Source organism: Plasmodium fragile, assembly GCF_000956335.1.
Source record: "Plasmodium fragile strain nilgiri unplaced genomic scaffold supercont1.5, whole genome shotgun sequence".
Taxonomy (NCBI): Eukaryota; Apicomplexa; class Aconoidasida; order Haemosporida; family Plasmodiidae; genus Plasmodium; species Plasmodium fragile.
This window is the reverse complement of record NW_012192585.1, coordinates 315,423-339,284: the sequence shown is the minus strand read 5'-3', so window position 1 is coordinate 339,284 and position 23,862 is coordinate 315,423. Positions and strand designations below refer to the sequence as shown.

At 43.6% G+C, this 23,862-nt stretch overlaps 7 protein-coding genes across 7 annotated transcripts in view; 5 read left to right on the top strand and 2 right to left on the bottom strand.

Annotated features, from left to right (window-relative positions):
* Positions 1 to 989: 989 nt before the first annotated feature.
* On the top strand, positions 990 to 4,721 carry AK88_00654 (uncharacterized protein; the record flags this gene model as incomplete). Its single annotated transcript, XM_012478300.1, has 2 exons — positions 990 to 4,443; positions 4,618 to 4,721. 2 exons carry the CDS (start codon positions 990 to 992, stop codon positions 4,719 to 4,721), a joined length of 3,558 nt encoding a protein of 1,185 aa, XP_012333723.1.
* Positions 4,722 to 5,645: 924 nt separating this feature from the next.
* On the top strand, positions 5,646 to 8,885 carry AK88_00653 (uncharacterized protein; the record flags this gene model as incomplete). The annotated part of the gene is made up of 1 exon (XM_012478299.1): positions 5,646 to 8,885. The coding sequence occupies one exon, from the start codon at positions 5,646 to 5,648 to the stop codon at positions 8,883 to 8,885; it is 3,240 nt and encodes a 1,079-aa protein (XP_012333722.1).
* A 588-nt stretch (positions 8,886 to 9,473) lies between these two features.
* AK88_00652 (uncharacterized protein) lies at positions 9,474 to 15,719 on the bottom strand (the record flags this gene model as incomplete). The annotated part of the gene is made up of 1 exon (XM_012478298.1): positions 9,474 to 15,719. One exon carries the CDS (start codon positions 15,717 to 15,719, stop codon positions 9,474 to 9,476), a length of 6,246 nt encoding a protein of 2,081 aa, XP_012333721.1.
* A 1,529-nt stretch (positions 15,720 to 17,248) lies between these two features.
* Positions 17,249 to 18,176, bottom strand: AK88_00651 (uncharacterized protein; the record flags this gene model as incomplete). Its single annotated transcript, XM_012478297.1, has 2 exons — positions 17,249 to 17,924; positions 18,082 to 18,176. 2 exons carry the CDS (start codon positions 18,174 to 18,176, stop codon positions 17,249 to 17,251), a joined length of 771 nt encoding a protein of 256 aa, XP_012333720.1.
* Positions 18,177 to 19,798: 1,622 nt separating this feature from the next.
* AK88_00650 (uncharacterized protein) lies at positions 19,799 to 20,371 on the top strand (the record flags this gene model as incomplete). Its single annotated transcript, XM_012478296.1, has 2 exons — positions 19,799 to 19,849; positions 19,982 to 20,371. 2 exons carry the CDS (start codon positions 19,799 to 19,801, stop codon positions 20,369 to 20,371), a joined length of 441 nt encoding a protein of 146 aa, XP_012333719.1.
* Positions 20,372 to 20,454: 83 nt separating this feature from the next.
* AK88_00649 (uncharacterized protein) lies at positions 20,455 to 20,784 on the top strand (the record flags this gene model as incomplete). Its single annotated transcript, XM_012478295.1, has 1 exon — positions 20,455 to 20,784. The coding sequence occupies one exon, from the start codon at positions 20,455 to 20,457 to the stop codon at positions 20,782 to 20,784; it is 330 nt and encodes a 109-aa protein (XP_012333718.1).
* A 1,407-nt stretch (positions 20,785 to 22,191) lies between these two features.
* The window catches only part of AK88_00648 (uncharacterized protein), a gene marked incomplete at both ends in the record, with an annotated part of 1,947 nt that continues 276 nt past the window's right edge, over positions 22,192 to 23,862 (top strand). Inside the window, one exon of the mRNA XM_012478294.1 lies at positions 22,192 to 23,838. Coding sequence (XP_012333717.1) covers positions 22,192 to 23,838 — 1,647 coding nt within the window. The remainder of the gene's footprint in view (positions 23,839 to 23,862) is intronic.

Below are 23,862 nucleotides of genomic sequence, written 5' to 3'. Positions count from 1 at the left end.
GTAACAGTAACAGAGTAATGGTAGTAACAAATGTGAAATGTTATTCTCAGCTAGGGAACACGTGTACATACACAGCAGATCGCCTCCACGAAGAAACGCATACGTTTTTGCATATAGCAACCGCATGTGAGGTTGGAGAAGCGTGCTGCACACATTTATACGGATGAGGGCAACACCTGCTTGTTTGCGCTAGCAAAACATACAACAGGGTAAAAGCACATATCGTGGAGTGTTTACAGGAAAATTTTTTTTTTTTTTTTTAAAGTGCTTTTCTTCATTTGTTTTTCTTTTTATTTCCCTTTTTTTCCCGTAGCTTTTTGTTTACCTTAGGTCATTTTCTTTTTGTTTGTTTTTGGTATCCCATCTTTTTCGTTCTTGTTACTAATTTTGTATCTCTTTTTTGATTCGTTTCCTTTTTTGTTGGCATTCCCTTTTTCCGTGTATGTTCTTTTTCCTTTTCGCTTATCAGCATCTTGTTGCTTTCTTCTTGGTCGTGCCTTTTTTTCTGCCCCTTACGGACCAAGCTTATGCGCGTACGGCTTACACGTTTACGCCCATATGTTATATACTATTATATAGAACAAGGGCCAGGCAGGGCAGCAAACTCGAAGAGGAGAAGAAAAAGCTATCTAACCAGATCAATGCGAGCTGAAAATTTATAAAAAAAAAAAATATATACATTTGAAGGTAGCCCAGTTTTATCACATTTTTGTAAACCCCTGGGAGGGAACATGCCTTTATTGAATACAGACCCAACAGTGAGCAGTGCGTAGAAGCTCCTACCCAGGAAGCGATACACACAATTGAGAGAAAACAACGCAAGTAAAGGGCACATGCATACACGAGTAAGTGCTCAAACCAGTCATTAGGAATGATCAAATGAACAGTCTCGATTCGTTATCTTCCTAAAGAAAAAAAAAAAAAAAGAGGAAGAGACCAGCTGGTATGCATAACACGTGTTTTAAACTGCCTAGGCCTGCAAATATAAAATGAAAGGAAACTATTTATATGAAAGAAGCCACCCCAGTAATTGGAACCCTAACGCCCAGATGAATAACAGGAGAAAGTTAACTGTAAAAAAAGGGAGGAATAAGGACATGTACAATTATAACGTAGGGGTGAATAAAGGTACAGGGCCACATGTGAACCCTTCAAATGATAAAAACAAGGGTTACGTGAATGAGGAGGAGGGAGAAGAAGAAAACACCAAAGGTAAGATTCCTCAAAAGGGTATCACCTCTTACCATTATGTAGACCACGGCTACTACAACATGGGAAATGCGAACAGAGTGTCGTATGCGAAGCCTAGTTATTACAATCAGGCATACGTCAAATTTCCAAACGGGAAGGCTGCTGCTGGTAACCCTAGCACGGCCGCTGGCTACGGAGGCAGCGGATATGGAGGTTATGGTTATGCTGGTTATGGGAATTATGGGAACCATGGGGGTCATAACTACGGGTACCAAACGATGAACGGTGCTTATGACCAGTACGACGGGCAAACCCAGTTTAGCAACCAGTACGACTGCTACGATAATTATAATGGGTATGGTGGGAGCGGGTACAGTGGTTACTATGGCAACGGCTACAACAACTACAATAGCTACAACAACAACCAGCAGCAACAGCACCAGCACCTGTGGAATAATAACAGCGCCAGCGCGCAGTACTCTCACAATCAGGGGGTCAGCAATTATGGCCCCCATAGTTACGGTACCCAGGAGAAGAGCGCTCAGCAGGCTAATTACGAATGTGGTGCAGCCAAGCATCAGCAACATGACCCTCCTCAAGTACCCCACAAGGGGAACGAGGTTCATGTAAAATTCAACGAGCTCATTAGCGATGTGTATTATAAGTCATCTTATTACTTAAAAAGAAATAGAAAGTACATGCAGAAGCTTCTAAAGTCGAACTGTGTGATAAATATATATCTGGTGAGACACATGGAAGCTACGCATAATAGGGAAGTTGTGGAGAGCAAGGATAAGGTTAGGGACCTAATTTATAAGGACGCGAAGCATTTGGACTGTGGGGTAAGTGAGCAAGGCAAACAGAAGTGTGAAGAATTGAAGAATGATGGGAATAACAGGCTGTATCAGAAGGTTATGAAGTTGTACAAGGACTCTTTGCAGGAGGTGGAATTGTCCTCCGCTTCTAGCATTGACAAGAGTGGTGCTGACCCCGGGCCTACCGATGATAATGCGAGGAAGGGCATCCTAGAACGCAACAGCAACTTTGTCATTATCAGTTCCCCCCTGAGGAGATGCCTCGAAACCATGAAGTACTACTTTAACTTTAAAAAGAACATTTTGATTTACGAGTCCGTGCGGGAAATGGCCGGCAACTACGTTAGCGACCAGAGGTCCAAGACGTCCGATATAAAAAAATTTTGTGAAAAAAATTTTGAGGACTATGAGGTGATATGCTTTGGCGAAAACGATATTTTTTATGCAGACAAATTTAGGGAGTCGGCCGACCAGGTGTACTGTAGGTGCTTGCAGTTTTTGAAGATGGCGCATGCGCTGGCTGTGAATTATTTTGCCTCTCTCGAGAGGGACAGCGAGGCGGCAGAAAAGGGGGAGCATGTCACTGGAGCGGTTGAAGCGGCGGACGTGGCGGACGCGGCGGACGCGGCCGGGCAGGGGCTTGTCCCAGATAAGGAGTCTGTGTGTGAGAAAAACCACCACGGGGGAGAAGTAGTATTAGACGCAGGGCAAGTAGCAGATGAGAAGGAGACCAAGGGAAAGGGAAAAAAACGCGTGTACAACATCGTACTGGTTTCTCACAGCTCGTTCATTTTGCATTTTTTGGCTCTGCTGGATTACTTCGATCTGGGTGCGAGAAACTTTAACAATTGCGACATCAAGAAAATTGTGATCCCGTTGTCCAGCACGTTCCTCTTTTTTAACAACGTGGTGAACATGCAGCTAGCAAAGCCCGTGTGCACGAATAATTTCCCCATAGCCTTTAGGAACAAAAACAAAGTTGTAACAAAAGCATTCAAGGACAAAAACATTTACACCCTGAGCAGTTACAACGACTTTGATGAACTGACTTGCCAGCACCCATGTACAGTGGTCATATATCAGTACGCCTCCCTGGTGAATGAAGAAAAATATTCTAAATATTTAGAGAAGGTACAAAATTTTATTGACCTTGCGAATAGGGAGCATGAGGAGCAGGAGGAGAATTTTTTCTCCAATGGCATGTTCAAGAATTTTGTAAGGGAGAAGAAGGATATGGGGAGGCGTATCCTGGTGACAGATGCTAGTAAGCATTTGCTTTATGTGCAGGAGAAAAATGCCTGGGAAGTTAATAAGAAGGGTTTTTTTGTAGGTCAAAATGTGGTTATTATAGTTTTGCCACATGTAGAACCCACTGTAGTAGTAAGTTCTAACAACAGCCCTAGCCAAAGTGATGAGCCAAAAGAAAAATTGAATGAGAAGTCTGTACATCTAGACAATGTACTGAACATTGTGAATAATTATAATCATGTGCAGGACTTAATCAAATCGAAAGACTTTTGGAAGGTTCTTAAGGAGAATATAAATAATATGGACTTGGGTGCATTTCAGGAATACCTCATTGAGAAATATACAAAAAGGGTCAAGTGTGAAGAGGCACATAATTTTTGCTACCTCGATTTGTGTAGCTGTTTGCAGAGTAAAACCTTTATGGAGAAATTCCAAGACAGATGTAATGGGTACTTGAAGCGTCTGAAGGAAAGGTGTGATGCTTTTGCGTATGTAGATATGGAGAAGGAGTGTAGGTACATTAATGAGAATCTGCTCGAGGATATGTTCCCTAGGGAGTATACCTCGTGTGGAAGGGGGAGGCTGCCCACCAGTGGGGACCGTGGTGGTAATTGGGCCAACGGGAAAGAGGACGCTGCGCTGGATGAACACACCTTGGTTAGGAAGAAGTTTATGTGCATTCCTAGGAGGGCAGCGATCACTGCGAAGGTGGCTGCGGAAGCATTATTTGGCCACTCCAATCAGGTAGCAGCAGGTGGGGCGGCCTCATCACCCACAGGAGAAGAGACCGTGGTATCGAGCAAGAATTTTCTGCAGGAAAATATCAACACGCTAAAGTCCTTCCCGCAGTCTATTCAAAATTTAAATGTGGAAATGTTTTATCGGGACCACTTCTTCTACTTCCATTGCCTGCACCGATTTATAAAAAGCAAAAATAAAGTTGAAGGACTTATCATATCCAAGCTGCTAACCTTCCTCGACCTGTTGAAAGCCTTTGATGTGAGTGCATCGAATAAAATTTTTCAAAAATTATTCAAATTGGAGGGTCTGATTGAGAACAACACCAGTTTGGATGACGAGGACAGGCTGGTCAACACGTACTCCTGTGATAAGAAGTGCGCCCAGGTGAATAACACCTCCTACTATGACGAGTCGGCCAAGAAGTACAAGTTGATTCAGACTTTGCGAGGTGAGAACCTTCGACGCCAGTCGCTGGGTGATATACTGCGCGGCGTCCATTCTACACGTGTACACCGCTTCTCTCCTGTGTGTGCATCCTTAACACAATGGCAATTGCCCGTTTTACCCATTTTGCCCATTTCACCCATTTTGCCCATTTCACCCATTTTGCCCATTTCCACAGGACGGAAGAAGAAAGTTGTGGACGACCTAAACTACATGCGTTACAATCTGCTCACCGTTGCCGGAGGAGCAGAAAACGTTTTTATTTTGAATGTCCTCAAATAATTAACGTACCCTCCGCCACTTTGATATTCCTTTCCCCCTCCGTTTGTGTAAATGTGCGTGGAGGGATTCCTTTTGGTTCCTTTTTTTTTAAATTAATTTTTTTTGCATTGCGCTTAGTAATGTGTCCGCCTTATTTTTATCATTTGAACTTCAAACCGTTTCACAAATTGATGCGGTATGCTCAACACTCCAATTTGATTTTTCATAGCAAGTTTTATGCGTATGAGATGTGGGGGCGGGTGATCCGCCTGGTGGGAAATTTTGGCCGATTGCCTATGTGTTTAAGTGCACATAAGTGATAGTTTTGTGTCCAAGTTGTAGCGCTTCCTCTCCCCCCTGTGGGGTATGCAAGCTGGTTGGTTACTCCACTTTGGGAAGTACGCGGGTAGCTTTTTTTTTTTTTTTTTTTTTTTGCCGACCGTTAGGTCTAGCAATTGGCCAGACGGGCTTGGTCAGTTTTTCGCGCGTTTGGGAAAATGGAACACAAGTGCTCGCTCAGCGGGGTACACAAAATTGGGATGATGAGAACGATGCGCACAAGTTGCTATATTTTTTTTTTTTTTTTTTTTCTGGTGCAAATTTTGCAGCCCCTTGTTTGGGCTTTTCCAATTTCCCCCTTGGGCGTTCACTCGACTCAGACTTAAGGAGAAATTTCGGTCGAGTACAATTTTTTTTTTTTTTTTTTTTTTTTTTTGTTTTGGTTTTTCCTTCAATGTGTAAGGGAAGACGTTTGTGTGTGGCCGTTCGAAGACCCTCATTTTGCACTACTAAGTAATTTTGTTTTTGCGATAGGCCACTTGGTTGCTTCCGCGTTTGTACCCATCAACTATCCCACCTGTGCTTTTTCCCCTCTTGAGCGAAGATGTGCGTGGGCACATATCTCTGCGTACCGATTGGAAGAGGAACGAACCAACACAACACACCATGAACGTGATGAGGAGGATCCTCTTTGCCCTGGTGGCAGTAAGTAGCACAGTGGTCCATGGTACGGAAGTGAAGGACAAACTATTTAAAGGTATAAAAAGGAACACCACATTTTTAGTATTGAATGAACCCATTGTGGACCTGGGGCTCAGTGAAGGGTTGTTGCACACCCTACTGTTCGACCTGGAGGTCGGAGATAACCTGTACACCCTGGACGAGAATCTATTGAACCAGAATAATTTGAAGCATTCGAATATTTTCCACCTGTTGAAAGACATATACAAGCAGGTGGAGGAGAATGGCCAACGGGGAGACGCCATTCGGTATGTGTTCCTCTGCACGTCTTTCACCAGAGTGCACCCGCTAAACCTGGAGCTTCTTCTGCGCAAGTTCAACAAGTACATTTATAACGGGAACAGCCACGAGAAGGGGGACATAGACGTGGGCGGGATTCTCCGGGAGTACAATGAGGAGGTGCAGGGGAAGCGAGCCGCGTTGGGGGGGATGAGCAGTGTGGGTGGCCGCGACAGCGGCAGTGGGATCCCCGCCAAGGACCTCATCGAACGCATGGTGCAGGAGCAAGTGGACTTCCTTTCAAATGACGACAAGGAAGGGAGTGATAAGTTTGTGAAGCCAGGTGGAACATACAAGGGGTTCTTCATTGGATACGGCTTTAGTGACCCAGTCCCGTCTAGCGCAAGTGGGACCCCCGCCAAAAATGGGTTCCTTTTCCCCTCCTTAAATAGCGGCCTTATAATGGACATCACGCTGTTAAGGAACCTTTACAACCATTTGATGATGCATTCCGGGGGGGAACAAAATTTAAAGCTAATAAAAGATAACGTACGTGAACTGTCCAATTATATTGAGGAGCATGTGCAGGTGAAGCTAACCCCATTTGAAAATGCTTGCCTCACAGATCGAGGCAACGTTTTCCTTGTTGAGAACGAGGGAGGAACAAGGTATGATGTGTATAGGTATTACCTTGTGCTGCATCTATTTAGGGATTACAAAAAGGAGAATAATGTTGATAAAGGACATGATGTGGGGGGAACGGAAATGATGACCCCCTCGGGTGAAGAACAACAACCAACTGATATACAAATGGCACAACTAATAGTCACCTACTTCAATCTGGAATACCCCATATCCACATGCACAAGTTATTCCATTCGTTCTAATCAGGAGACATTTGTGGATTACGACAATTATCACCTCATGAGTATTGAAAATGAAATAAAGCTAGACAAGTACATCAGGGAGACAGAGGACGTGGAGTACAACTCCATTGAAGAATATAAAAGGAAGTTGAGTCAGATTAATCACAAGTATGACAACCTGTTTGATGAAAGTGAACGTACCTGGACTCATAAAAATATTCTGCTCGGAGTTGTAACGAGTGCTGAAACGGAACATCGAATAGCCCATGTGAAGAACACCTATGGGAATAAGAAAATGACTCAGCAGGTGTTCAATTTGTACTATGGTCACGGGGGGGGAGAGGGTTCCTCTGAAAAAGGCAACCAATCAAGTGGAGCAAAAGGACAGGAAAAACATGGCTCAAAAGAAAATATTCTCGACCATGATTTCCTCAAAAGTGCCTTCGAAAATGAAAAAATTGACATTGAAATAATTTACTTCTCCGATAAGGAGAGCAAACAGTATGATGACACCCTCCACTTGGAGGAGGAAGACAAAGAAGCGGACTCTTCAAATGAGCAAGACTTGTGGAAGAAGGAAAAAAATATAATTTATTACTTGTATGAAGAATATGTTAGGAAAAATTCGCCAAAAAATTTTTTTTTCATTTCGCATGATGATACGTTTGTGAATGCAAAGACGTTAATCGATGTGATCAACCTAACTCGTAACGAATGCACTCACTCGAGGAGACACATGTTGAGCAAATACGTCAAGTCACTTGACCACATGGATGAAAGGGAAGCTAAGTTTTTGAACAATTTTGACCAAAAATACTTACCCCTCTATAGGTACCTCAAAGCGAACTTTGTAAAAACAATTAACGAGTTGAAGAAATATGATTATGTGCCGACCTACTGTAAAGGTGCGGGGGGAGGGAAGGGTGTGTCTGGCGGGGTGCCTCTCACAAGTGTGCCCCTTTACATCGGGAAGAGGTACTCCAGCAACTCCTTGTCTGGGCATGAAAGCAGCTTCTTCCCCTACTTGGCTGGCGCTGCCGGGATGGTGCTCAACGCGGAGGCAGTGAAAAAGATTTACTTCTGCAACGGGGGCTGCGATGGGGAGCGGTCCCACAGGCAGCGTTCACATGGTGAGCAGCGTCCACATGGCGAGTGCGACGCGAGCCTACTCAACGACGCCGCTCTTGGCCAGTGGGCAAAGGGGTTAGGAATCCTGCCCATCAATTTCGAAGGTTTCTTCCCCAACGGCCCCGAACAATACCCCGCAGAATACCTAAGCACGATAACGCCCGTTTCATTTCACAAACTAAATGAAGGGAGGACAGTTGAAGAAACGAAGGAAGCGTTCTTTCACCATCTAGTTAATCCTACCCAAGGAAAGAACAAAACCAACCACAAGAAGGAACAAGACATATGTGTGGATTACCTAGACAGAAATTACAAAAACACAATTGATAATATATTTCACTTCTTCTTCTATGTGAATAAAATGAAAGAGTGTACATCGGATGAGTCTGTAATTAAAACGACGGAACGGATATACGACAAAATGGGTTCTAGTAAAAAGTTCAGTCACCTCTTTGAAATGACTACCTTCTTTACACCGGACGTGGAAGACATGCTTTACTTCCAGAAGAGGTCATCTAGCAAGGGAAACCTTAACAATGAAAAGGGAAGCAAAGACACGTACACTAACAATTATGTGCACAACAAGGATGCACCAGCTGGGCATGGACACACTGGAAGGGAAGACTTCACCAACTTTAGTGCAATGGACGACCTGGGGGAGGACGACGACTTGGGAGAACAGGAGCACTTGAATGCCATGAACGACTTCGGGTCGCTAGACGATATTGATGAAGAGGAACAGTTTGATGATGATGATTACGATTATGAAGAGTACCTGGATGGACTAGGGGCGCATAAAAAGGACCCCGGGGGGGACCCTACGCATGGCCCCCGCGACGACCACAACGGTGACCACAACGACGACGAGAATGACGACGATAATGACGACAATGACGATAATGATGACCATGATGGAAGTTTGGACCTTCCTCCTGAAGGAGGCGAATTATAGAATTCATTTTGGAGGAATATCCGCGCCTCCTTTCCCACGCGGAGTACCCCTACCCCTTTGTGCAGGGAGCGCTTATGTGCCGCTTCACCATTGGCGGTTAGAGTGTTTGTCAATTTCCACCACAATGCTGCTACACCGTTGCGCTGCTAAAATTCCGCGTGCAGATCTGTTTGCCTTTTTTCTCTTCTTAAAGTATCCCCGCGAAGTCACGCATGTAAGGAAGGGGCGTTACAAGTTGATGAAGTTTTTTTTTTTTTTTTTTTTTTTTTTTTTGAATGCACCTTGAAATGATGCAATTGATTTGGTCATGTGCCACAGCACGCAAGGAGCAAATCGGAATGGGTATGTGCTCAACAGCAAAAGCAACGCTTGCGCAGGTGCAAGTGTATGGGCGGGTAAACAAAACGGGTAACAGGACACAACACGAATGCAGGCACACGCACACGCAATTAACTTCGTATCACATAATGCACTGTGTGTGGAGAGGGAGAGAGAAAGTTGCTCCCCTTTAATGGGGCAATTGTTTGAAAAGCTACTGGCTGCTTGCACGACTAGCTCTCTCCAACGCGCCTGTGTGTAGTATACCACCTACATCCGTTGCACACCGCTGAGACCTCCCCCCTCCGAAGAGCACTCCTCGTAGTACATACACCGGAGGCGGTAATTCAAATCTTCTATTGGCCCCAAATTAATGGGATTAAAAAATAAGAACTCTTCAGACGTGCAGTCCTTCGCATATGCATTCACAGATTGTAAAATCTGAAGTGAGATGTTATTGTTTAAGTGGCATTTCTTAACTAACGATAGGCACGTTTGAGATTTCTCCCGAGGTGCACTGTTCACTAATGATGGGTCATTTGGTGAGCTCACGTAATTGAAAAGGTGGTCATACGTCTTTAGGAGATGTGCCCCTTTGCCTTTATTCCATGCTTCGTTCAAGATTAGTAAGTCTTCACTTGCATGGAGTAAACTTTGGTTGAAATGTGCTCGCCTTCCCCGTCGGCTGGGCAGGGCGTCGTCATCGCTCTCACCACAGCTATCGCGACTATCACCATCTTCATCGCGTCCCATTTCGTACATGTCGTAGTTTATGTCCTCGCGATTATTTTCTTCAATTAGGTTACGTATGACTTTGCTGATGTAGGTACTTTCCCTGAGCACTCGGTTTTCCTCCACGTCGCTCACTGCGTCGTCTTCGCTGAAGTACTCGTCCGGCTCGTTTGCCTCGTCTGTCACGTCTGGGTGCGCGCTTTCTCCATCAGCAAGGCCATCACGGTCATCACCATCACCACCACGATCATCATCACCGGTGCTGCTAGTGTGCCGCTTCCCCTGCGCCTGTTTTGGCTCTTCCGAGCGTGGCTGAGCTACGCACTCGGTGCTCGTTTGACCTGTTGGGCTGGCCTCCATGCGGTACTCGTCCTCATCCCAGTTGTTATACACACATGTGAGAAAAAACAAAAAGGAGGACAAGCAGTACCGCAAGTAATTAATGCGTAGCAAGTCGTACTTGTTAATAGATAATGCGCTTGGGGAAGCACCTCGGTTCGTCCCGTCCGATGTGACTCCACCAATGTCCCCCTCAGCAGTCGTCACATCCTCCCCCCCCTTGGACCTCTTCTTCTTCACATCAATAATGGTTATCTCTTTCGAGTCGAATATTTTTACCGACAAAATGTCAACCCCTCTTAAATTAGTTCTGGTGTTTAGAATAACATTATCATGGTAGGGAAGAGAAGACAGAAAAAAACTGAGAAAATATTTATTTGGAATAACAGTGGCGTAATTGACCCACGTGTATGTTTCATTGGTGCAGCTATAATCGATGCTTGAGCACACTGCAAAAATGTTTTGCGTCTGCCTTTTGTATATTCTTTTTTGTGCATCATAATCAAATGGACATAGGGAGAGGAAGCCAAGGACGGACCTGAAACTCAAATTACATTTCATTTTTTTTTTTTTACTCTTGTTGCTGAGGTCGGAACAATCGGAGCTCAAGTTGGGGTTGCTTAAAGCGGCTTCTTCCATTTGCTCTTCCACGTTGACACCATCTTGGTCGGCGCACTCGAGAGGAGCTTCCTCCTCCTCATCATCATCTTCCTCCTTGTACTGATTGGCATGGAAATTGGTGTAACCAACACCATGGCCTTTCGTTTTGTTTGTTATTTGTTCCGTATGTTGCGCCCTCTTTTGCGCCTCCCGCTCTGCGCGGCGCAGCTCCCTTTCCGCCTTTTCCCGTTTGCTGATTTTGTAATTATCGGTGTTGAGGAGGGTCCACTTGACGAGGAAGAGATGTTTGGGTTTGTTCATCTCGTAGTTGTGGTTAAAATAGGTACTGACTCGAGAGGCACCGGTTCGATGATAAGAACCTCCATGGGCAGAGGGGCCCTTCTTCCACAAGGGAATGCTAAAGCAAGTACGACCACTTGAAAACATGTTAATGATGTTAGTACATAGGGAAGCGTTGTTAATTTCGTCCTTCTGGTTTATATGCACGGGTACTATTGCCTGAACAGGCTGAACAACTCTAATAATATTTTCATGAAAGTTAATAAAAATATTTTTCTCTGTGTCATTTCCGTACATGTGAAGTAACTCCCTTTTTATTTGTTGCATAATTCCTTCATACACTTTTTCGTCCATCGTGTTTGTAAGAACTGTTCTAAGTTCAGGTCCAATTAGCACGCCATAATTATCTGTACCGCTGGTCTGGCCGCACTGCGTCTCGTCTCCATATGTGACAACAGGGGGGGAGAAGACTTGGTCGTGGGGAAGCGATTCATTCAAGTACTTGTTCACACCCCCCTTGTCGGAAAAATGAATGATATAAAAGTTCTTATTTCTTAGCAAGTCAAAGGATAAGTAGGGACACATGATGAAGAGGGCCTTCCTTAACACACTAAGATCGTGGTAATAGGGTCCCCTAAAGTATATGCAATTTTTTACATTTAATTTCTGTTGCGTCATATAGTTTAGTAGGGTGAGTAGCTTCTTTCCCTTGGCCTTTTTTTCACTGTCGTTTTGTATGGGTAAATGTGGAGACCCATGAATAAACAAGGGGGTGAAGGCAAGAGAAAAGAGGAACTTCAAATAAAGGTTTTCGTTGGAAGGGTCATAACATGAATATCTGGTGACGATGCGGAAGACGTTCGTCGAATTTACAGTTTCATACACGGGTTCATCACAAGTGTCATCCGCCTCTCCGTTATGTTGTGATGGGGTGCTTAAACTTGTGGTAGTAACTTCCCCCCTGAGAAGATTCAAAAGGTACACTGCCGATCTATACGCATTGCTACCCCTGTTGAGTATTTTTAACAATCGTTTGCACAAATTGTTAACGCTACTTACCACACAGAGAAGCTTCTTCGCATTGATGTGGTTTCTCTTGTTCATTAATGTGCAGGTGGTAACATAGTAACTCTTCAAATGAGATTTTTCAAATTTTTTTTCATTTTTTAAATCTTGCACGTAGAGTGAAAATACACATAGCCATTCGATAAAGACGTTTCTAAGCATGATAGGTTCTGAATACGTTTTCCCATCAAAGTACTGCTTCTGCTTGAGGGACGTTTCTAGGGATACCCCATAAGAGTATATACTCTTCGAGGTGAACAGATTAAAGGATGGAAATATGTCATTCGTGTTGATGATGGCTGTGACAATGATCGTGTCAAATGTTACATTCATTACAACCCCGAAGAGAAGTAATCTGCAAAGATTTATACTCATGTTAAAACGAATCATAATTTGCCCTATAATAGAAATAACTAGCTTATCCTTGATCTTAATAATCGCTTTCATTTTTTCTAGCTCGTGTCTCGTACTCCTTATCTTTTCCCTGGGGGGCTTCTCAATGATCATGCTGAGCACGTCGTACATACTTAGTTTGTTTTGGGGGGGTACTGTATCAACTCGTGTAGCCGACCCATCAGGTGGAGTATCCTGGAGACCTGCTTTGTTGCTTCCCCTTATTAGCTGACTCAACACGGGCATGCTCTTTAAAATGTAAAGATACAGCAAGTGTAGACTATGTGTGTAAACCTCGCTAACCTTGTGATCTCTTAGGAGATTCAAAAAATTTTTGCTAATCATGCGAATGCATATACCATGACATGTTCTCCCACATCTGCCCTTTCTCTGCTCCATGGAAGATTTATTAACCCATTTCTTCACTAGGATGTGGGCTTTCCTGTCAGCATTGTATTCAATATTCTTTTGTATGCAAAAGTCAATGACTAATCTAACATTGGGGATGGTAATTGAACTCTCTGCGATATTGGAGGAGAGAAAAATGTTAATGCTATCCTTGTAACTCTCGTGTAACTTATGAATCGTGTTGTCGTAGAGGCAGCTGTGGAGTATATGTATGTGGAATCTAACTTGGTGTTTGTTTGGGTTGTTATTGATGATGATACAGAGCTGGTGGTACATGTCTGTTATGTCTTGCATTCCTGATAGGAAAATGAGGACGCTGTCTCCGAGAAGGCACAAGTTGTGCACTAGCTCCAGACACAGCTCCGAGATATTCGAAAAGACGTTCGCTGGTATTATTTGTTCCACATCTATGTCGTCTTTGTGCGACTCGTTTCGGTCGTGTCGGTCGCTTCTTTCGTTTTTTGAATTGAACAGATTTATACTTTTGTCGTATTCGTTTTTTATTCTTTGTAGCAGAGCTTCTGCGCCCCTGGACAGGTGCAACTTCGTGCGGTTCTTTTGGCGCAGGATGAATTCTATTACCTTTTCGTATTTAGCGGGGTGGGAATAGCTTAGCGGCAGGTCTGCCCCTGACTCGGGGCAAACTTCATCGCTGCACGGTGCGCTACGTCCGCCGCAAGCCGCGTCACTGGTATAGTCTTCGTCCGAGTCGATGTCCTCTCCTCGCGCATAGCGCATAATATCCTCAATGTAAAACGTATCAATGTTATAAATTTTGGTGCCTATGAAAATGGACCCCACGGAGATGCTTTCATGCTCAAAGTACGAATGGAACATATTGCTTTGCATGGTTGCAGACATTATAATAAGTTTGAATATCTCCTCATCCTTCCTCTTACTGTGCAAATATACCTTAATGAAAAGCAAAACGATATCTAGGAGGATACTCCGGTCGTGTATCTCATCAATTATAACGTGTGTAAATTTTTTATACATGTTTCTGTGATGAAGAAACAGCTTAAAAAGGAATCCAACGGTTATATATGTGACTAAAGTTTTTTCGCTGTCATACACTGCCTCCCCTGCAATTCTGTAACCTACTGTGTTACCTAGCTTTTCGTTTATGAGCTCTGAAAGTATCCTAGATAAGGAAATGCAAGCGATTCTTCTGGGTTCAGTTACAATTATGTTTATTTTTTCTTTTCCTTCTTTCAGTTTTTCTTCCAGAAGGAACTTGGGTACACATGTTGATTTGCCAGAACCTGTTTCACCTTGAATGAATGTGATATCATGCTGTTCTATCATTTTTAAAATTTCATTTCTCGAGTTATATATGGAAAGCTTTTGTATATTCCTTTGGGCGCTCTTTTGCCTGTCCTCCGTCAGCAGGATTTTGTTCTCTTCTCTTTTCGTTTTGATCCTCCCTTGGTGGGCCACTTCTGGGGGTGTCTTCCCCTCCATGTGTCCTGCTGGGCGGGCCTTCTGGGCGTGGTTAGCAGTGGAGCGGTTAGCAGCGTATCGAGCAACAGAGGCGCGATTGCCAACGGGGCGATTATGACCGGAGCGGTTACCAACGGAACGATTACCAACGGAACGATTACCAACGAAGCGATTTCCTCCTTTGGAGTTGCCACCCCTCCTCTGCAATACATCCTCCGCCCACTCGCGTTCGCCCCCCTGGTACATACTCGCCGCATAAGGGGCATCACTTTCATCAACGCGGGTCCTATAATGCAATTCCCCACTAGGGCCCAGCACACCACTTCCACTGGCTTGGTACCTCTGCCTGTTCACTCCCTCCCGCATGGGGTACTCCCCCGCACTGTTATCTCCGTACTGGCCAAAGCTGCCTCTACGTCGGTCATTATAATTTGTGAACGGTTCCGCTGCATAGGGATTATTCCCTAGCACTGCACAGTAGCTATCTCGAGCACCGTTTTGGTTGTCAGCACCAGGGGGGTTGTACCCTTTGTGGGTGGCATACCTTTGCTGCACGGCATACGCTTGTTGGGAAGCCACTCCCTGGTGGAAGCCCACGGACGAGTGTGCACTAGCAACCGCTCTCGGGTCATACGCCGTGGGGAAGCCTCCAGATGAGTTAGCACCGGAGGAAGAAGCCACAGACGCAGCACCCATGCCTGCATATGTGTGATGGTCCGCCCGAACCACATGTTGGTTACTCTGACTAGGGTGATACATCCAAGTACTCATGTGCATGCTGCTCGCACCATGCGGAAGTACTCTGTTCATTCCGACTTGGTCCACGTTCAAAGGGACCTTCACAAAGTTGTTAAAAATGGCTCCATTTTGCGCATCTCCATACGGTAATTCTCCTATGCCATTATTACTCGATATGCGTCCCCCCATGAGATGCTCATTTTGGGTCTCTTCAATGGTGTGCTTATCCCACGACTGTTCATTTGCAAAAGAGTCCTGGTGATAATTGCCCCATTTAGGAAGCAAATTATGTTGGCCCAAGTACACTTGGTCATTTTCCTGGTGGTAATATGTCCGGAGGGGTGCTGTGGTACTTTCACAGGGCACTCTTGGAGGGCCCCCTCTGTCAGATGTGCTAAAATGGGTTTCATTGGGTCTTCGCATCGGATGATGGTGGTACCCCTCCTCTTGGTTACTTTCTTCCAACCGTTTAGTTGGATGCGTTTCCTCCTCGCCGTTCATTTGATAAACTCACAATGGGACGAGAGCTGTGGCTTTTTTTTTTTTTTTTTTTTTTTTTTTTTGTTCTCTCTTCAAAGTGCTTGTATAATATTACCCACCTTGGACATGTCACATTTCGTGGAGCACATACGGTTGCTTTTGCTTAACGGGTGTGGGGATACACCGCGTCGGTCCTTGAGTCAAATTGTTTACAACGTACAAAAGGATCCGCAGTCGGATGGAACAGGTGAGGTGTGCATAACTCGAGGTTGTTTGTATATGTATAACTGTTCCGACCTTTGTCTGTTCCTTATGCGGTGAACTTGCAAAAGTGAGGCAAAATAGGCGACCACGAGATGATACACTGGTACAGATACGAATGTGAATGCTCGTTGGTAGTGCTGGTGGTCAACAGTGACGTGTAGCGGTCAACAGTGACGTGTAGCGGTCAACAGTGACGTGTAGCGGTCAACAGTGACGTGTAGCGGTCAGCAGCAACGTGTAGCGGTCAGCAGCAACGTGTGACTTGAAACGAATGTAGAAAAACGTTTGGGCTGCCTGACAAAGGGGGAAAAATAAAAGGAAAAAAAAATTGCGCAGCAGAAACAACGCGAACAAATGGGCGAGGCCAAAATTACACACTCGATCAACGCGCCGGCATAAAGAACTCTTCGAAAAGAAAAAAAAAAAAATTCTACTGGGGAGAAGCCGATGCCAAATTTTAAATCGTGGCGTCAAATGGGGAGCGACCAGCGGAGCAGCATTTTTTTTTAAAAAAGGAAAAGGTAGGATCAAGGCGCAGTAGTAGCGACAGCCGCCGCAGTAACAGTAGCAGTAGGCCGAATGCACCCCGCTGAAGAACATAATATCGGGTCAAATGCGCATCCACGTGTATACGCAGGGGGAGGGGTTGGCATATGCCAGGATGTACATGTATACACAAGCCTACATGCATTCACACCGCAAAGAGGCACCTGATCAGTCTACCTCTCAGTGAAAACAGAATATATACCATCCCACACGATTTTTTTTTTTTTTTTTCACGTTGTAAGAGAAGCACGGGTGGGCAAAAAAAAATATTATATAGACGACTTTGTATTGTCTTGCGTAGCGGCTGCTCTACCAAAGCAAACACGCTACATCATACGCCATGGTCAACTGAATGAGGTGTTGTCGTGCTGAAGTATTCAAACGGGTATGCAGCGTCGCGCAGGGGACCTTACAACGTTAACAAGATTGAAGGGTACCATACGAAGGTTAAGGCACAAACTTTCCGGCTCGAAATGGCATAACTCCAACTTCCAATATTGGAAAAAAAAAAAAAAAAAAAAAAAAAAAAAATGGCCATTAAAAAATAAAAGTTATTGTACATTTAAAAAAATCGAAAAAGGTGAAAAAGTTAAAAAAAAAAAAAAAAAAAAAAAAAAAAAAAGTCGAATGGGGATAAACTTGCACATGCAACAAGTCAAACAGGGGTATATTATTGAGGAGAAGAAAGGGATGGAGATTTCAGCCGCGTTTTTCCCCATCCCATTCCACACACTTCCTCCTCAATTGTTGAGTTTGTTAATATAAGACGATATATTGTCCTCGTTAAAGTAGGTATTGATGCTTTTTTTGGTCTGTTGCATGGTTTCAATGTTGCCATTAGAACATACTTTCACCTCTTCGTCCTTATGCACAGCCTTCTTAACGGTCCACTTGTTTTCCATTAAAAAATTTTCCAGTTCATTCATATCTTGAAAATTCAAATAAGCCGCCATATTTTCAAGAGAAATATTTTCAAAACTTAAAGTAATACAATTTATTATATACTTCCTAATGTTTATGATAAAAATTTCGTGAGTTGCTAAGAAGGAGTAGTCACAGGTGCGGTTGTCCATCCATTGGTTGTTTTTAATGCAATTCCACATTTTAATAAAATGACATTCTTTAATCAAGTCGTACAAATAAACGATACTTTTTATTTGGTCGTCATACAGGTTAGGGTTAATGAGACTCAGGTAGATATTCATATCGATCTCGTTTATATTGTACAGGACACACACGAGGATTTTTTTTATTACAGTTTTGTCGAAGCAGTGTGGGTACAAACAGAACAGCCTCAGCAGCGTCAGCATCACTTCGTTGTCAAAGTGCTCATTATTTCCAAAGGCCACGTCCACATAATCGCTCAAAATTTCTGCGTTAAAAAATAGGGCATAAAAACATGTACCAATTTGTACGCTGCGGGGGCGGGGAGGTTAGGGTCGGTCCTCCTCTTGGAAGGTACTGCCAAACGGGGTCAGCTATATCTCATTATCCCTCTTCAGGTGGAGTGACCACCCCGCTATAACCACGGGGACACACCCAGCCCGAGGTCTTTTCCTATCTCACTTTCTACTCCTTTATAAACTTACTGAGCTTGGAAGCGTTGAACATCATATGAGGATAGACCTTAATGGCCTGAACCTCCTCCATAATATTTTTCACATCCATGGTTGGTTAATTTTCGAACGACTATATTATAATATGACTCTCCTTTTTACGGTTATGTAAAAAGGGGAAAAAAAAAAAAAAAAAAAAATATATTCACGGCGAATTCCTTCGTTAGCAAGTATGTTTTAAACAAACTTGTCGTTTCGAGTTCGTAAAATGGCGAGCCAACGGCGTGCTGCCTTTCGTAGGGCTGTTTTTGTAAGTGGGCATTCATCCACGTGGACGAGAAATGGGCTCCTATGTATGTATGGCGGTAGCTCCTTTCACAATGTACTGTTGTATGTGCCTAATTCCGCTTGCATTCGCTTACCATGCGTTCTGTCGCAAAGGTGATGCGTTGTGGGGAACAAGGCAGAATAGGGGACTGAGCTATAAAAAAAAAAAAACAAAACAAGCAAGAAGAGTTACCAAAGCAACAAAAAAAAAAAAGAAAAAAAGAAAACACATATATAAATATATACATATATATATACATATACATATACATATTCGTTTGCAGCGCGTGCATACATGTATAGTGCTATAACCACATGACCGCGGAAACTCTCGAAGAAAAGGGGCGTCGCGGCCGCGCCGCGGATGCGCATACACCTGTTTCTGTCGGCGCGATCACGTGGCAGTTCATTTGAGAAAGCACGCCCCGCAAAAATGTATATCCCACAGTGGAAGAGGAGCTATTAAAAAATGCACGCACGCAAATACGAAGGAACGATTTAGATGGAAAAGTGTCCCGCATTTTATCACCCCCCCCGTACATTCGCTTCGGCTAAGGGGAAGCCGCATTTTTCCCGCGCCATTTTCAAAATGCAGAGTGTTTGCAATATCTCACATCCCTCACCCTTCCACGTTTCCCCCCTTGCGCAGCACCGCACCAGCTATCGCCGCTCCGAAGCGATGCGCATTTCCCCCCTTTGGCGCACGCATTCAATTCATATGATGTATGTAAATGTATACACTTCTTACAAATAAAGGGAATTTTTTTTTTTTTTTTTTTCCTTTTTTTTTTTTTTTTTTTTTTTGTTTTTTTTTTTTTTTCTTCAATTTGCTGAAAGCACATTTTTCTGTGAAAAGGAAAGTCGTACGCCCAGGCGTCGGGCCCTGTCACTTCATTTTGATTCCATTCCCCCCCTTTTTGTTTGTAGCACTGATTTCATTTTATTATTGTATTTCCACGTGTTATTGCATTTTTCCCCACCGCATCGCATTTTATTATATTTTTTTTTCCCCCCCAACGAAAGTGCCGCTCCACTCGGTGGAAATAAATCGCCACTTCAGGGTATATAAAAAACGGACGTCCAGCCACACGCCTCCGTGCAGTTCCTTCATGTTTGCTAATAGGCACCCCTGTAACCTGCATATGGGGATAAGAGGGAAGGCATAGACGCGAGCAGAGAAACGGACGTCACAGTTAGTCAGTCGGACAAGAGGAGGCTACGCCTGAACAGCGGGAAATTGCGCGCACGCCGCTTTTTACACGCAGGACAAAGGGCAGTGGGCAAAGCCGCACCCCACAGGTGGAACAACCAGTGTATTTTTTTTTTTTTTTTTCTTTCTTTTTTTTTTCTTTGCTTCCCAAGATTACACAGCAACAAGTTAGAGCAACTCGATTTAGCAACTGTACAATGTATTCGCTCTATGTCAATAACCAGCATGGTACGTTAGTTTATGAAAAGGTACGCGCTTGAGTCGTTGAAAGTGTGAAGCCTGCATATGAGCCCCCATTTAAACTGGACTTTGTTGGGTGGTCATCCGCGATTATGCCTCTTCCATCTTGCTCTTTTTTTTTTTGCCCCCGTCCCCTGCAGCACTTCAGCGACGAAATAAAGCTAAACAGTAATGAAGAGATAAGACTGGCTTCTATGCTGCACGGCATTTCGACCATATCTGAGAAGATCAATGTGCATGCGTCCCCTCTAAATGAATCTAAGCGAAACATTTTCAAGTCACTAGAGAAGAAGGGTATTGAGACAATCGAGGGAGATGGTTTCAAAATCCAGTGCTACGACACGTTGACTGGAATTAAAATTTTTATTGTGCACAAAGATGACCTCAACATCGAAGCGAACACTTATTTAAAAAGGGTTCACGAATTGTATAGCGACATCATTTTGAAGAACCCCTTCTACGACATTGATATGCCTATACGTTCTGCGGTTTTTAACGAGCAAATCGAGAAGCTCTTCGCCGGCTTATGAGCTTAACAGCTTAACGGCCTTACCACTTTATCTCTTTATCGCCTTAACGTTTTATCGCCTTATCACCCCACCAGAAAGCTAAAATGAACCTCATCCTTAATGTACTAATTTTGATTGACGCAGCGAGTGTTACGTTTCTCTCAGTAACATTGCTTATGATCAACTTGAATGAAGAAAGTCTGTTACTAAGTCAAGCACACCGAGAAAATGGGAAAAAGGCTCTGGTAGTAGCCATTTTATTGTATGCAGTTTTTTTAGTTCTCCTCTTTACATACAAAGCCTACAAAAACAAGAGAAAGTTATACAACAACTTCTTCATGAAAAAGAGAAATGCACCCAGGTATGTTCAGCTCGCCAGCACTTATTTTTCAGCCACAGACGAGTACGAGCAGTACGAGCTGAGCAAGATTTAGCGTCGCGTTAGTTTGTGTGTGTGATGGGTGGGGTTAGACCAGTGCACACAGTTGTATGTGTTTGCAGCGGTGTGCAACATCCACGTGCGAGTTTGCCGTCGCTGTAGTTTTTCCAAACCTTTGCATGGCGAACGAAAGAAGCAGGGAAAATAGTAATTAAAATTAGCAGCCGATCTTAATGTTTTTACTTCTAATTCAGTTACACTAGTAGACTCTTTATGTATGCTCGTTTTTGTTTTAATTTTAGCTGATTTTTTTTTTTTTTTTGAACCATATTTTTGCAGCCATATATTTACAGCTATTTTTACAGTAATTTTTTTTTTTTTTTACCTGTCCATGTTCATATATTTTTTTTTTATTACACCCTTTATTCATATTTTACCTTTTTAAGTAAAATATAACTTTTTTTTTTTTTCACACAAGTTGTAAAAAATGTGTAAATAACAAAATAGCCTCTTTTTTTCTTTCTTTTACTATCATAATTGGAGCTCGGCCACAATGGAGGAGGGTTCCCTCTTTTGATATGTTGTATGTTGGCGTCATTTCACAAATGCAAATCTGCTCTGGGAACTGGCATTGCGCGCGGATACCTGAGCATAGTGTGTGTGTCCTTTGATAGTAACTTTCAAACAAGTGCGCATTTTTTTCTGCATCATTACGCAATGGGGAGATAATTGCCAAGGTTGTTTAATGCCGCAGAAGGTAAAAAAAAAAAAAAAAAAAAGGTTTTTCTCCCTACGCCGCATAGAATACGCAATGTGCTGTTCATTCCTTTGCACTGCCCAAATGGAAAAAGAACACACATATAATTATCCCCCATGTAAGTGTAAAAATCGTGGCTGAAAACAGAATTGTCACCCATAGTGTGGAATTGCCATAAGAGCATACGTATGTGCGTGCATTTTTAACGAGTATTTTTTTTTTTTTTTTTTTTTTTTTTTTTTTTTTTTTTGTCATCCTTCCCAATTGTTTGTTCCCATGCGAAAAAAAACTCGCTTTATTGTGCATCGAATGATCTCCTCGCTGGAGATTCGTTGCCCTTAAATATCTTCTCCCGTGCGGACGTACGATATGCAGTTGCATGAGCAGACTTCCTCCCATTTGTAATTTTACTATATTTTATTTATTGTTTTTTAAATTTTTTTTTTTGTGATCGCTGCATTTCCCGGGGGAAATTCCCAGATTAGTTTGTACACACAAAAGGACGGGGGGCACCTCGCGTGAGTGGAGAATTCTCCGTTGTGTGTGCGCGGCTGCTTGGCAAAGTGCATGCTATGCTGTGCTATTCACGCAAGTACGCATGTTCCTACGTATGCATACCAACCCGCGTGCACTCACGAACGCGTTAACCGCAGACAGATGCGCTTCCCCTGGGAAGGCAAAAGAGAAGCAACCAAAAAAATAACAATGAAGATGCTCGAGCTGAACTACTACCATGGAGAGATATTTGAAAAGTACAAAATCAACAGCGTGCTGTCTGCACTGGTAGACAAGCACAAGCTGCAAAATGAAAGCATCGACTTTAACGAACTGAGCAACAGGAAGAACAACTATAGCATAATGGCTCTCTTGGGAAGCCAAATTAAAAATTTTAACGACGATGTATACAAAGACATAGACACAAATGATATCATCTTAGCTCTCTCCAAGTTGAAACAAATTGACGAACAAATCACCATAAACGAAAGCCACAACAAAGATTACATTTTGGAGATGGCAGAACAACTGTATTATGAGTACTCCAACAAGGGACTCATCAGTAATGAAAATTCTTTCCATTTAAACAACAAGGAAAACTTCATCAGTATCAACTTGCAACTAATGAATGAAATTAACGCAGGGATTAGGAGTTACCAAAACAAGATTCCCTATTTACGTTCCTATTGCGATGAAAAATATCCGAGGGCGGAAGCTTTACTTCCTGTAGAGACAGCTCCACACCATAATGGGGACGCTGATAATTACAACATCTCGGGGTTGATTGAAAGGGAAGATTATTACAACGTGAAGCAAAATGAGCATGAGGATAATAGAGGGAGAAATGTTTTGGGTAAAAATACCTACTCGAGTAGAAAGAACAGCCAAGTGTTTGGGAACAGGACTGATGAGCACGACCTGGTGGATGCATTGGGGCCAAACGAGGATGACAACCATGTGGGCGTCGTCCGTGGAGGGAATGCCGCAGGGTATGGAGCTGAAAAGGGCCTGTGTGTTGTCGGTCCTAATGGGAAGAGCAACCTGTATCAGTACCGAAAGGAGGCGACGAATAGCACCTACTGCAACAGCGTAGAAAATGTGAATGGCCCCAGCGGGGCAAGCAGACGGGGAAGCCTAAACTTCCTTGGCGAAGAGGAAGGACACGGTACCCATATCGGGGTTGACCATGTTAGCGGCATTAATGATGACCGTGGTGAGCGCTTGGGCGAACGCAGCGCGAGGAGCATCAGCAACCATCGAAGGAGAAGCAGCCTTAGCAACGCGACACGTTATCACCAGGGGGAGCAACTTCTGCTCAGAGACCCAGTGAAAGGAGCCTATTTGAAGAGGGAGACGGGGGTGGCGAGAACATCTGGGCATACGGTACAAACCAGAAAAACAGCACAATACGAACGAGAGGAAGAAGACAATAGCTTGACCGAAAATAACCACAGGAATAGTGCCCTCAGCAGTGCGCAGGATTTAGGTATAGGAATGGACAATGAGCCAACAACAACATACAGGAGGAGAAGTTTTTACGATGCGGAACATTCTAATAGAATCAGCGCGAACATGTGGGGCCACCGACATACGAGGGCCCATGCAAGTGGAAGCGGTAGAGGGAGATTTGAAAAAAATGCCGATCTTCTACACAAAGATGACTTAAACTACTACGGAACCGAGTCGAAGAGAGCCATGAGTAATGTTAATACCATTATGGGTGCATATCACCCTGGGGGGAAATTAACTGCCCATGGTAATATTTTCACCAAAAAGGGCCTTAACAGTAATGACCGCAATGGGAGCAACGCCCCGAACAGCGTCCTCGAAAATATTGATAAGGCTGAACAAGAAATCGTTAACAACCATTTGAAGAATTCG